Genomic DNA, 15,040 nt, shown 5'->3' on the forward strand with positions numbered 1-15,040 from the left:
AAAAGAAACATGAACAAAATATTCAGCTCTAAATAGATTTTTTTAAAAAATCTCCATAATGGTTAGATTTAAGACTAAATTCTAGAAACAAAAAATGATATGAAAGGGTAATAGTGAGACAACATAAAAAAATTTGTTTGCCATTACTAAAGCATCCCTAATATTAGTGCTTTCATAGTAATAAAAGTTAAAAAGACTATTGAAGCGTAAAGTTAAAAAAACCTAGGTATTAATCTAAAGTCTGTTTGTTATTTTTACAGTTATTTTTAGGTATTGGAAACTTTTGTCACATAGTTTGGTAGAATAATTACAACAGCATAGGGTTTTTAAAATTAAAGTCAAAGTAGGGATAATTTTTTTCCCTGAATTTTTGTTATTAACAAAAGAGAAAAAATGATGAATCAATCATTCAGTTTTTAAAATTATAAATACATAAAATTAATAATTCCCCCAAAATACAAAAAAGCATTTTTTACTGTTTTTATATCAAGATTCATTAGTGTGGTTAGTCTATATTTCTTGTTTTATTTAATATCAGTCCCTGATTAGTGAATCTGAACCATGTTTGTCCCAGCTATATAGTTATCAAAGAATAATGTGATATTTTTAAAAATAAAAAATACATTAAATGGAATTGAATTTTAAGCATGTAAAATAAATTTGAAAAACAAAAAAAATGAATTAATAAAAGGAATGAAATGTTAAAAGATTAATAAAAGTATGCAAATAACTGATTTGATTCAGAGAAAGAGGAGGAAGAGAAGTAAAAAGAAGAAAACCAAATTACCAAAATAAAATAAAAATAAGAGAAGACTCAGAACAAATACAAAGGGAAAAAATGAAAATTATCAGCTAAGTTATTAAATGGCAACAAAACTGAAAACTTAAGTGAAATTTACGAATGTTTGTAAAAATATAAACTATAAACTTGGGAAGAAAATAACTTGGACTCTGAAATTGAGCAAGATCATAAATGATTGCTTGGCAATAAAACACAAATAAAAACACTCCCTTCTTCCCCTAGCCCCACCTCAAATAACCCCAGGATTAGAGTGATTTACAAGTGAAATCTTAGCAAATATTTTTAAGACAAATGATCCTAATGCATAAACTTACTGAGATCTTCTTATCCTGATGAAATTACAAGTCCAGCCCAAAAAAATAATAACTTGGAAGGAACCTGAGAAGTGATCTGGTCCAGTTTCCCCTCTACCCAAACTCCTATTTTATAGATAAGAAAATTGAAATCCAGAGATGAACTGACAAGGACATAAGACAAGTCAGTCCTCAAATTAGAGCTAGTGCCCAGATTTCTTCTTTGTTATTATTTCCCCCCTGTATTGTTCTTTTCTACAGATTGTCCTTTTTTTTTTTTTTTTTTCTTTATTATACTTAAGAGCAGGACCAACTATATCCCAGTATTCTTTCTATTGCTTATTTTTATCAGTTCTAAGCAAATTAGCAAAGGATTCTAACTTCCTTTTTATTAGCCACCAATATATTGCCAAATAATACATTAGTATTTTTCACTTATTATTTATATCCTCAATAATGGGAGGCACCTAGGTGGCGCAGTGGATAGAGCACCAGCCTTGAATTCAGGAGGACCGGAGTTCAAATCTGGTCTCAAGACACTTAACACTTCCTAGTTGTGTGACCTTGGGCAAGTCACTTAATCCCAGCCTCCCCCCCCCCCCCAAAAAAAAAAAATAAATAAATGCTCAATAATGATAATCAATCTTATGCTGGAATCCATCCAGTGTTTAGGGATTCAACAACATATTGTGACTGCTACAAAAGGTTTACATATATATATATATATATATATATATATATATATATATATATATATATATATTTTTTTTTTTTTTCATCTAGTATGTCAGTTACATGTTGTAGTTGGCTTTCTTTTATTTCATTTTTTCTTATTAAAATATTTTCAAAGTTATGAACTTGACAAATATCAGCAAGACACATAGCATAGAAAAAGGCATGTATGTAAAGCATAAATCTTTTAATTCCACTATTTTAAAGTAAGTATCAAATTTCATAGTTTTAATACTAATACTACTCTACCTGTCTATTTCCTCTTCTGAACTTTTTTCTGCTCTTCTCTGTGTACAATCTTTCGTTGATATGCTTCTTTTGTTATTTTCATTACATCACTATCATTACCTCACTATTGCCCTCACTCTTCCTTCTTTCAAAAAGAAAAGCTCTCTTTTATAACAAATGAGTATAGTCAAAACAGATATATGTATTGGCTGTATTTGAAATTGCATGTTTTATTCATCACTTTATTCTAGGTTTGTATTGATTCAGATCTATTTATGGGTTCACATAGTTTGATAGAATAATTATAGCAGCATAGGATTTTTAAAATTAAAGTCAAAGTAGGGATAATTTTTTTCCTTGAACTTTTATATTAACAGAAGAGAAAACTGATAAATTAATGATTTAATTTTTAAAGTTATAAATATATCAAATTACTAATTCCTCCAAAATACAAAAAAGCATTGGAACAGGACCAAATAAAACACTCATAAGCCATATAGAACTTTACAGAAGAAAAATTTATTTTATCTTAGCATGGGCACAGCATTAATTTAATTCATCATAGCTTCCCTATCTCCCTGTTTTCCAGATTAATTTACCAGTCAGAAGTGTATGCCAAGCCTGAATAACAATACCTGGCTTTTGTATTTTAAGAGATTTCCTAAGCCAGTTAATTCTTATTAACTTTTCAGAAAAACTAACCCAAATCACACATAGGGTAGACGGATTTTTTCTTGACATACCTCTAATCTATCAGCTCTCTGCTGAAATTAGGGAAATGATCTCTCTTCTGGAATCTTTCTTCTGGAATCATTTAGGACCTCTGCATTTATCAGAGGTCTCAAGTCCTTCAAAATAGTTTTTTTCTCTACAGTGTTCTTCTTGTATAAATAGTTCTTCAGCTTCTGCTCATGTCATTTTGCATCAGTTTGCCTAAGTTTTCCCAGGTTTCTTGGAATCAGTTATATCAGGCAGTAAACAGTTATTGAATGTCAGCTATGTGTCAAGCTTTGTACCAGGCACCAGGGATACAAAGAAAGGTAAATGACTTTTCTCAGGGAATTCATAGTTTAACAAAGGAGACAACATGCAGACAACTGTAAAAATAATCTATGAAGAGGATAAATTGGAAATAATCAACAGACGGAAGACACAGTTAAGATTTAAGGAAGATCAGAAAAGGCATTCCTTTGGTCGTTTTTTACAGTACAGTAATTTTCCATTATATTTATATACTATAATCTTCTCATCCATCCCAATTAATAGGTATCCTTTCCTTCTTGCACAATCTCTAGTTAGGAGATGGTTCTCTCCATCTTATGGCACTGTTGAACCCCAGTACCATTTTGGAGGTTGTGTTGATCTTCTGACCATGTTCTCAGTTGTGAAGCTGACCTTGTCTGTTTTTGTGTCTTCAGTGCTCTAAGAAATAAACAGCCTAAATCTCTCTCCCTATGTGGTGATCTTTGGGTGATGACAGAATTTTCCTCTTGTTCTGACAAACTAGGGTCGAAATTCCATTGGCTTTAGGCCTCACTAACTGGAGTTCCGGCTGGCTTCTGACCACCTGGAATATTTTCCTTTATACTGTCTTCTTATATTCAGACCTATTTGAGAAAGCTTAGGCTAGCTTCCAGTCTCCCCAGAGTATTCTGGCTGAAAGCTCTTGAAGGCTGCAGGCCCATTAACCAAATTACCAACTTTACTTTTTCTGATATATCTCTGTACCAACTCTACTTTTTCTGATATATCTCTGTACCAACTCTACTTTCTCTGATATATCTCTGTACCAACTCTGCTTTCTCTGATATATCTCTGTACCTACTCTACTTTTTCTGATATATCTCTGCTCCCAGTGCCTGAAGATTTCTTTCTTTCTTCTTGTGTAGTTCCAGATTGGATGGAGGAACTTATTGCCATTTCTTCACTTCCATAGATCTTTTTCTATGAGGTTAAGACTAATTTATTAATGATCTCAAAAAATACTTTCAACTGTAGAAAAAAGATTTCATTCCAGGACCTGCTCAATTCATCACCTTTCTTTCAGCTCCCATGCCTTGAAAGAATTGCTATATTTTGTTTTGATGCAACAGATATTTCCCTCAGTGGCCCCCCCCCAAAAAAAAAAAACTCTGTTACAAAATATATTATCAGTAGAGCAGTCCAAAAACAGTTTAGCAGAACTGCTTAAGAGCATGCTTGAGACTGAGAGCACATATTTCATTACCTTTTTGTGGCATTAAGTGAAATGGAGGAAAAAAAACAAAGAATGTAATAGAATTTGTTTCATCTCTTCACTATGCATATTAACCTTTCTACAAAGATAAACCTACTTAAAAAGAAAAGTACTTAAAACATTGTATTTTCTTTATAAGTATCCTTTCCAAGGAAACAACTGGACCATAAAAACTTTTATCTAGAAAAATTGTTGGATATGAGTCTGGTTTTTTTTTCTCTCAGTTTTGAACATCTTTTAAAATTCCCTATTATGCAAAATATGTGACATTAATGTGTATGTTTGTGGTAGGTCCTAACCAGTTGGCTTTTGCCCAGCAGGGTGAGTTAAAACAATTTAAGGAGTAATTCATGTTTGTCTTAGATTTTTGTGAATATTGGACCCTGTAAATTTTTGTTTACAATAATTTTTTCTACCTCTAGGCAGAAACCTTGACTGATTAATTTGAAAAGTTGATAAGAACCCTTAAAACATACATATATAAACACGTACTTTTTTGTCATTTTAGAAACACTGATCGTATTTATATTAATTTATTTACAGTGAGCCATATGTTTTTACAGTAATTCAGATTCCTAGCTTTGCAAAGACAAGCAAGTTTATGACTTTCTGTGTATTTACAATATTTGGCCTTTTCCCAAAGAAGGAATTTTTTTTTAATCTTTTGTTTGAACAGATGTGTAAATAATAGTGCTGCTGTCTCTCATGCTTCAGTGTTTAATGAAAGAAAAATGAAGAAACATTTAGTAACTTTAAAAAAAAAATCTATGTAGAAGTTGACATGACTAAGCTAGTGTAAAGAGTTTTATTTGCCACTCATTTTGTGATAACATGGATCAGAGATATATTTCATGGGAAATAAAGTGCCTGTCTTTAACATTAAGTATAGCTATTTGTCATTTTATAATTTTAAACACCAAAACTTTCATTAGAGGTTTTTAACCAAACTAATTTAAACATTTACACCTGAAATCATTGATAAGTGAGCCATCATAAATTCAAAGAGTACATTTTTTGTCAAAATACATGAGTATATTTTTTGTCAAAATATATGATAAAAAAACAATAGCTATGTGGCACAGTGACTAGAATGCTAGATCTGAAAGTCAGACTCATTTTCTTGAATTCAAATCCAATGTCAGACACTTCCTATCTGTATAATCCTGAGCAAATCACCAAACTCTATTTGCTTTAGTTCCTCATCTGTAAAATGATATGAAGAAAGAAATGGTAAACCATTTCAAATACATTTGCCAGGAGAATCCCAAATGGAGTTTTGAAAATTTGGACAAGACTGAAAATATCGAAATAGCAACAACAAAAACAGCTTTGAAGAATAAAGAGGAAGGATTTAAAACTAGATCTAACTGGTTCCATATTCAGCTCAATTCCTATTACTTCTCTAGACTCAGTTTACTAAAATGTAACAATAACATATAGCCAATCCACAAGTATAAATTTTAGATCTTTCTCTGTGGAATTGGGTAGAAAGAGCAAAAAATCCTAAGGAAAAAGAATAGGACAAAGAATTAAAAAGATGCTTTGAAAACTTTAAAATTTCACCTAGTTTACTTTCAATTATATCAATAGAGAAGTTCAGAAGAGCATTGACTTTGGGAGAGAGGAAGAGAGAGAGAGAGAGAGAGAGAGAGAGAGAGAGAGAGAGAGAGAGAGAGAGAGAGAGAGAGAGAGAGAGAGAGAGCGCAAGCGTACATACATGATTCAGGACATAGAGACTTGTTTGATATGGGGCCACAATTAATCAAGAATGCTAAACATTACCTTTTTTATTTGTTTTTCCACTTGTAATCATACATAGCATTGAAGAAGAATGCTGCCATTAGATTTATTTTTAAATTGTTTATCACATATCTTGACTCCATAATAAATAGCATGTATAAAGCTCTAAAAATAATTTTTTTTTTAGGTAATATAATTAGGGATATAAAAACTTCAGGCCCTGTAATGAAGAAAAAAAGAGAGTGACAAGCAGAATACAAGGAAGTTGGAAGTTCCACATTCAAATGACAAATATTGTAAGATGTATGAAATTGATACATTTCTGAGGAATTGTAATTTAAGATCTGGAAAGAACCATCTTCTCCAACTCTATCATTTTACAGATGAATAAACTGAAGCAAGCAGTGCTGATGCCAGAATTTCCTATATTGAATCCAGCAAAAATGTTAACTTAATAGTATAATATCAGAGATGTATTTCTTTGAAAATCCAGAGATGATGTCTTCAGTCTAGACTAAGCATATTTCTTTTTATACATTTTTTTTCCTCCAGAAAAAGGAGCAACATGTCCTTCTGTTTAAAGAGAAGAGTTAATTGAAATTAGGAACAAATAAAGTGTGGGGGAAATACATACATATACACATTCTCTCTCAAAGGTAGACAGTACAACTGTTTTCAAATAAAAAGAACGTTTCTTATGTAAAAGAGGTAATCACAATTTTCTGCTTAAAAAAACCTTTTTTTTCTCCAAAAAGTAGAATTATGTCCAGTATTAGAAGTAATAAGGAGACACATTTCAATTAAACATCAGGAGAAATGTTCTAGCGATTAGAATCATTTAATAATGGAATGAACCCTTCATAAGGTAATAATTTCCCTATTACTAGTATTAATTCAAACTGTTTGGATAACCATCTCTTAGGAATGCTTATGAGAAGATTTTCTGTTTTATGGGGGAGGTTTATTTAGCTAATTTATAATGTCTTTCCTAACTCTAAATTCTAAAATTCTGTGTAAAAGAAAAACAAAATAAATTGAGTGAGCATTAAAAACAGTGAGTAAAAACAAACTAGGCTATACCATTTTCTTATGACAGTTGTTCTGCTCAAAAGTAATTTCCACACATCCTGAAAAGTTTGGTTTGAAAATCTCAATAAAATTGTCATGAAAAAAGAAAACAGTATATGTGAAGCCATTCTTGATCCCCCATTTTGATAATGTTCTCTCTACCAAAATTGCTTTTTAAATTTATTAATACACACACACACACATACATGTATGTGTGTGTGTATGTGTGTATATATATACATATATATACATAGCATTTCCTTAACTGTGTATATGTTTCCCTGAGTTCAGTATAGATAGGTTTCTTGAAAGCTGAAAGTTTTTTTCTAGTTTTGGTTTTATATTCTAGTATCCAGTTCAATAGCTGGCACATAGTAATTATGTTTATCATGTATTTCGACTCCAGAATGTACAATATAAATAGCATGTATAAAGCTCTAAAAATAATCTTTTAGATAATCTAATTAGGGATTATAAAAAGTTCAAGCCCTGTAATGAAAAAAAAAGAGAGAGAGTGACAAGCAGAATACAAGGAAGTTGGAAGTCTCACATTCAAATGACAAATATTGTAAGATGTAAGCACTTAATTAAAAACTTGCTGAATTAGAGGTAAGGAAGCAGGGTAAAAAAAGGACAGTTTGGACCAAAAAACCAAACAAACAAAAATTAAAAAACAATATATCTCGGTAGCTGCCTTTTTGGCTATCTCTCTAAATACTAATTTTAGTTGTTAGTGTATCAGATTAGGACAAGTGCCCAGGAGAGTACCAATGCCAAAACAAGATAATGACATAGGCATTGTAGTTAAAATGTAGAATTCCATTGGCTGACTTTTAGAGGAAGTTTATCAAGGGGTATCTATACTTTTGTCAGGTTTAAATTTTGGTCCTCAATTTTACAATTATAGAAACTCATTTTATCTGCTTCATTAGGGTTTTTCAGACCATGGTAAACTAATTGATAACTACTGAGGTAAAAAGTGACCAATTTGCTAATCGGTTCATTAATTTAAAATGGGAAATATGCCTTTCCTGTGATCATATGTTCCTTGTCTTTTTTTTAATGCAGGGCATTTTCTTTCAATATCTTGCTACATAGGATATGCAGTTAATAATCAAAATGTTGTTTTGTGAACATTAGTTTTCTTCCCTTTTGGATAATGTTCATCACAGTCTTCATAGACAATCTCTCTTCACTAGGCTTCTCTGACTATTTTTTCCTTATGCCTGTATGACTTTATCTTCTTATTCTTCTTCAATAGAGGAATATTATTCATCTTCTATCCTCTAAATATATAGAGGGCAATGGGGTCCTTTGGGGTTTCTGTCAGCTACCATAGATTCCTTTTTATACATATGATTCCCCAATCTATGAATCCATCCCTAATCTCTCTTCCTGGCTCCAGCTCTGTGTCACTGTTTTGTGCCAACATAGCACAACCTCATTGTTCCTTTGGCATCTCACATTGGACATGAATTTAACAAATTGTTTTTTGGGTAAATCAGTTTTATTGGATCTCCTTTTTATGTAAGGTTAGGGATTTGTAAGTCCCTTAGAGCTCTAAATCCATGATTCTATGTCCATAAGGGAACTCAGTATCTTTTACTTTAAACTTGCCTCTCTAGTAACCTCTATTTTTGTTGAGGTCTCAACTATCTTTCTAGGCACCCAGGTTCATGATATCAAAATCACCTTTAACTCTTCCCTTTTCTTTGTTTCCATATTCAGTAGTTTTCAAGTATCTTAATAAAGTCAAGTGAAGCTACAAAAGATCTTAAGAGATCACCTCTTCTATTTCTAATCTTACTGATAACAGTTATTGGAGCTGAAAGAAGTTAAAGGAATTGTTACACCGAAGATGGGATCAATGGCCATTAATCCAAGCTGATTTCAACAGTGATTGTTCCAGAGGGGTTTTTAGTTTTCTGTTTCTCCATTGCTTAGTACATTGTTTGACACATACATAGTAAGCATTTTAAATGTGCCATTTATTGCATATTGAATCATAGAATCACAGAAGGGAGTTTAGTAGCTGTCTAGTCTAGCTCATTGTTGCTGTTGTTGAGTTTTTTCCACTGGTGTACAACAACTTTTCTTGGCAAAGATACTGAAATGGTTTGTTCTTTTCTTCTTCACTTCATTTTACAAATGAGGAAACTGAGGTAAGTGACTTGTTTAACATCACACAGCTAGCAAGTGTTTGAGGTCAAATTTGAACTCCCAAAAATGAGTCTTCTGACTCCATACCTAGCACTCTATCCATTGCATCACTTATATATCCCATACATGAAAGAAATCCCCACCGTTACATACTTCCTTGGCAAATGGTCATCCTTCATTAAGTGAGATCCCATCACTTCTTAAGGAAGTCATTTCAAATTTTGGACAGCTCTTATTGTCAGGAAGTTTTTCTTGACATCACACCTAAATTTGTCTTTGCAACTTCTGCTCATTGCTCCTGGTTCTGGTCACTGGAGCCAAATGGAGCAAATTTAATCTCTTTTCTAGATGACAGACTTTGAAATACTTGAAGACAGCTATCATGATCCTTTGGAGTTTTTACATCTATAAGCTAAATATCTTTAGTTCCTTCAGCCAGTCCTCATATATTATGGTCTCAAAATCCTTCATCATACTAATTGCTTTCCTCTGGGTTTTTTCCAGCTTTTCAATATTTTATCAACGTATCTGGTGCCCAGGTACACTGGATGTGTTCTTGCCAGGGCACAGTACTGAGGGAATATCCCCTCTTTCTTCCTGGAAGCTATGACTCTCCCTCGTAGTTATACAGTTCAAGGTCTTATTATTATGCTGTTGATTCATATTGAATTTATAAATCTCAAAAAAGTACTCATTTCTTCCAATTTTTTTCCCGATTTCTTTGTATGCCTCAAACCTGTAGTTCTCAATTATATTATAGGTTTCCATTATGATGATGTGCTACAATTTATTTTAACTGTACCATTCTTGTTGAACATTTAAATTATTTCTATTTTTAAAAAAATTACAATCTGTTGCTGTTGCAGGTGTCTTTGTATGAATAACTTATTTTTTAAAAATAATTTTCAGTATGTTATTTCCAACAATGAAATTATTTGTTCAGGCAGTATAATTATTTGACTTTTACTATATACTGCCAGATTGCTCTAATTCAAAGGACCTCACCACCTTTTTGTCACTTAACACTTGTCCTTAGGTTCATTTGCAGCTCTGATTATTCCTAAATCATTGGACAATAGCTTTTGGCTATGAACAGGAGAATATGACAGAAAGAGATTATATGTCTGATAGTCCTAGTTAAGAGAACCTGTTTGTACTATCAATTTAGAGAAGGTATTGAAAGAAAATTTATATATTTAAAGCGTAAACTTTGATACTTTCCAAGGTCAGAAAGACTTATATAGATGAGTAGGGTACTTTTATTTTTATTTTTAATTATTTTTGGTTCTTTTCTTTTTTCCATCTACACTCATATATCAGCATTCCCAGTCTTTTCTTCGGTATTGGCTAATCATTGCTGGGTTTTTATTTAAGATAAGTTTTCATGACTCCTTATTGTGAGCTTTTAATGTTTATTCAACTTGCATTCATTTTTTTTTTTTTTTTTCTATCAGGGCATCAAACATCATGGCACAAATCCCTTTATTTTTTATTTTATTTATTTTAAAAGATCAAATGCTTTTTTCATATAAAATAATAATTTAAGATATTTTTTAGCTAAGGGCAAATATTATGAGAACAGTACATTACATTTTTTAGAAATAACACAAGTATCACAAACTGATACTTGCTTGTTCACCATGACCATTCTGCTCTGTTTTTCTGTTTAATAATAGCTTTTAAAGAGGATGCTTAATTTTGACCAGATTTAGTATGGTATTGAAATTTGGAAAATCTGACACTGTTATGATGACAAATGTCTTATAAAGAGTTCAGTCTATCATCTTAAAGTACTACTTAAACATTTCTACTTAAAAACCATCATCTTATCCATGTTGGTTGTTGTGAAATATATAGTTCACTGATCAGTCATATAAAAAAAAAAAAAGTCTTTATGTGCAGTAACTGGAATTTTCTTTCTTTCTTCTGGAAGTGTTCACTTAAAAACAATAATAATTTTCTTATTTTATTCCTTTGGCTAATAAAAATCCAAAAGAAAAATAATTTTCTCGTATGCAAGTTGAACATTGACTCCTTGTTTCTCAAACTTAAACACTGGGTGCTGAAAAAGTAAAAAATTATTCTACCAACTCACCTACTATATGAAGATGATATCACATTAGATAATTGTTTATTGATTTATTTGGTTGTATAAATATAAAATGCTTACTTCAAATTTTGCAAGAGAATTCAATTTATGAATTATTTTTAATGGAGTGTCAAAGTCCCCATTTTTCTTTTGAAAAATATGCCCCATGAGCAACTTTTAAAACTTTTTATGGTGGAAATTTTTTCCTTGTTCTTTTTTAAAAATTAAATCACATCAAACCCTTTTCCAATTCTTCCATGAAAAGGAAAAATTAAAAAAAAAAAAAAAAGATGTAACGTGCTTTCTTTAGACATTTGTGTCTTTTCTTGTTTTAGACATATGAAAAGAGAAAGAAAGATCCATGCACCAAGATTCTTAAGAAAGGACAGCAACCAAGAGAAGAAAACCACTTGCTTCCCCTTTACATTACAAATCCTGTGATTTATAAAAAGAAGGAAGTTTATCACATAGACCAAATCACCTTTATAATGGGAGAAACTCCAAAAGGAATCCGAAGGTCAGTTGCTAAAAATGGAATTGAACACTGAAAAAAAACAAGGTGTGAGTATTCCAGTCAAGTAATCTAGAATTTTTTGTCAAAAGTACAGATTCTTTGAGTTTTGTCCATATGTGGAATCTGATTATTTGAGAATGTAGTTCTTTTCTAAATTAAAATAGATCTAAAAATCTTTTAATGTTCTAAGTAGAATAAATCCAAATATGAATAAATTGCTTCTTAACACTGCAGATAGTTTTATAGATTAAAGACAGATTTGCAAGTCCATACCTCTCCAGCACCATTACTCATAAATGAATTTGGAACTGGCTTCTTGGGTATCTTCTAAGTCATTAGTAGGAAGTAATTGATAATGAATGGTGATTGTATATTTAACAAACTTCTGAGGTATTAGTGTCAAACTCAGATAGAAACAAGGGTCTCTAATCTATACTCAACAATTTCCTGTTGAGTCATTTTAGCCATGTTCAACTCTGTGTGACCCCATTTGAGGTTTTATTAGCAACACCTCTGGAGTTATTTACTATTTCCTTCTCCAACCCATTTTATAAATGAGGAAACTGAGGCAAACAAGATTAGTGACTTGTCCAGGGACACACAGTAAATACCTGAGGCCAGATTTGAACTCAGGAAGATGAGTCTTTCTGATTCTAAGCCCAGTGCTTTACCCACTATACCGTGCCACAGGCTGCTAATATTTACGTTTTATTGCATTTTTATTTATATTATTAAATATTTTCCAAATATGTTTTAATCTCATTCAGACTGGAGTGCTACATGTTTGAAACTTGTGCTCAAAGGAAAATAAAATTTTTCAACCCTTCAGCCCTGGGTCTTGGAGCTCAGAACCACTTTAAAATAGTATCCACAGTAAGAGTTTGCCCTTCCATTTCCAATTATTCCTCAAGAAATAAATACCTGTTGCTTTGAAGACAATACTGGGTCAGAAGTCAGGAAGTCCTCGATGTAGCTAGTAAATTATGTAACTGTGGACAAGGCACAAAACCTCTGCCTGCCCCAGTTTCCTTAATTATAAAATGAGCATAATAACACCTACCTTTATCATCTCATGAAAAAGGGTTGTTGGACTACATTATAACCCTGAGATTCCTTCCAGCTTTACGTTCTATGATTTAGGAATTAGCTAGCTTCAGTCTTTTTTTTTTTTTTTTTTTTTTTTTTAAATGAGGGTCTTGAGATACTTTCATAATAATAACCTGGAGTTTTAAGATTACAAGTCTAGTTATAGAAATAAAAAATGAAACCAAAGTCTTCATATTTCATTCAATGGAATGCAGTATCATATATCAATGAGGATATATGCTTTTTTTTTTTTTTTTCTTTTTTTCAGAGAAAATACCATTAGAATCATTTCCTAATCTAGAGATAGTAGAATTATCAGGTTATAGCTGCGGTCATCTTTTTTGCATAGCAAATAAGGAGCTTATTTGGCAGCTGTAGAGAGAATACCAAGTTTGTGGATAAAAACATCAGCATTTCATCTTGCTACTTAGTCTTGCCAATTAATCACTTAATCTTCAAAAGCACAAATATTTATTAGAAAGTTCATGAAAATAGATTTGGAGATTATTAATAAACAAAATAATCTTAATCTCCATTTGCTTGATGTGAAATGAAAAATAGGTCCTTTTAAGGCCTCATTTGCCTCCTTGCTTTGAATATCCAGTTAGAGCACTGCTAGTTTCCAGAATGAAAATTTGGAAACTTAAACATCTTCCTTGTTAAATATTCTGATAAAGATACAAATAATTGAGATAGCATGGGGAAAGCAGCAGCTGGGTTTTAGGAAACCTAGACAAGTATACTAATATACTTCCATGTGTACTGGAAACTTTTGTGTTATAGAAACCAGAGATAAATAAGCAAAAGTTGATGAAAATACAAAAATTGGAATTGCAATCAAGAGAAAAGAAAATTATGAACCTGTTTCTCTTAGAAAAAAAAGGAGTGTGACATGGAAGGTTATATATCCAGAATTAAATAATGATTTGAAATGAAAAGTTATATAAATATGAATATGTCTCATTATTATTATATTAAATAATTATATAGTATATGGCATTTATTATTATATGTTAACAATATAATAATAATTATTATTATTACAATGATTTTTAAGAATCTAATTTTATTTTATTATTATTATTATTTTTTTTTTTTTTGCTAAGGCAATTGGGGTTAAGTGACTTGCCCAAGGTCACACAGCTAAGAAGTGTTAAGTGTCTGAGATCAGATTTGAACGCAGGGCCTCCTGACTTCAGGGCTGGTGCTCAATCTATTGTACCATCTAGCTGCCCCAAGAATCTGTTTTAAATGTGTTTTTCTTGGAATTCTTACTCCCTATTAGTAGCATTGTTGATTAGGAAAATTTAGTTCATTTTGGTAAATTAAACAAAAAAATAACATAAATAGTAGATTGCCTAAAGACCCATATTTAGCATTGTCAGTAAATATGTTTACTGTGTATGGTGTGCATTTGTGGCACTTGAAAGAGATTAAATTAAAATTGTTTCCCCAAAATGTTTTTCATTTTAATTCATTGAGACCAAATTAACTCTTAGTGCCTATGGAATTTTAATCATTTTATTTCTTAGAACTGAAATTTTGTTGTTGTTGTTCAGTGATTTTTAATTGGGTCCAATTCTTTGTGACCTCATTGGGATTTTCTTGGCAGAAATGCAGGAGTTGTTTGTCATCTCCATCTCATTTTTACTGATGGGGAAACTGAGCCAAACAGTTAAACAACTTGCCCATGGTCATACATGTAATAAATATCCAAGGGCAGATATGAATTCAGGGAAAGGAGGCTTTCTGACTCCAGATCTGGTACTCTTTCACTTATCTGCCACAGATTTAAATATAATAGAGCTTTAAAATATGTAAAAATTACTGAAAATTATTCTCAGATCAAAAATTGCCTGATGGATGTGGTGAATAACATGGTGGAAGCACAGAATTCTTTGGAAAATTTGCTAGCTAAAAAACAAATAACTGAAAATATATGATGACATAATGAGTAAACATTATTTTTCATTGACAACAAGGAGGTTATATTTTCATTCTATCTGTGACATCATTTGATATTCTTCTGTCAATAAAAAAAACTATTCATTGCACAATTTAGACCTTTTGGATTAAATTGAAAAATCACATT

General features: G+C 31.4%; 1 protein-coding gene across 2 annotated transcripts in view; it reads left to right on the forward strand.

Annotated features, from left to right (window-relative positions):
• ERCC6L2 (ERCC excision repair 6 like 2) overlaps positions 1-15,040 on the forward strand; it is a 135,630-nt gene that overhangs the window by 119,407 nt on the left and 1,183 nt on the right. Inside the window, exon 18 of one of the 2 annotated variants that reach the window (XM_074281686.1) lies at positions 11,684-11,865. In XM_074281686.1, coding sequence (XP_074137787.1) covers positions 11,684-11,865 — 182 coding nt within the window. Of the gene's footprint in view, positions 1-11,683; positions 11,910-15,040 lie in introns of both variants that reach the window. The other variant, XM_074281687.1, reaches the window with a different exon arrangement.

Source organism: Sminthopsis crassicaudata, chromosome 1 (genome assembly GCF_048593235.1).
Source record: "Sminthopsis crassicaudata isolate SCR6 chromosome 1, ASM4859323v1, whole genome shotgun sequence".
NCBI lineage: Eukaryota > Metazoa > Chordata > Mammalia > Dasyuromorphia > Dasyuridae > Sminthopsis > Sminthopsis crassicaudata.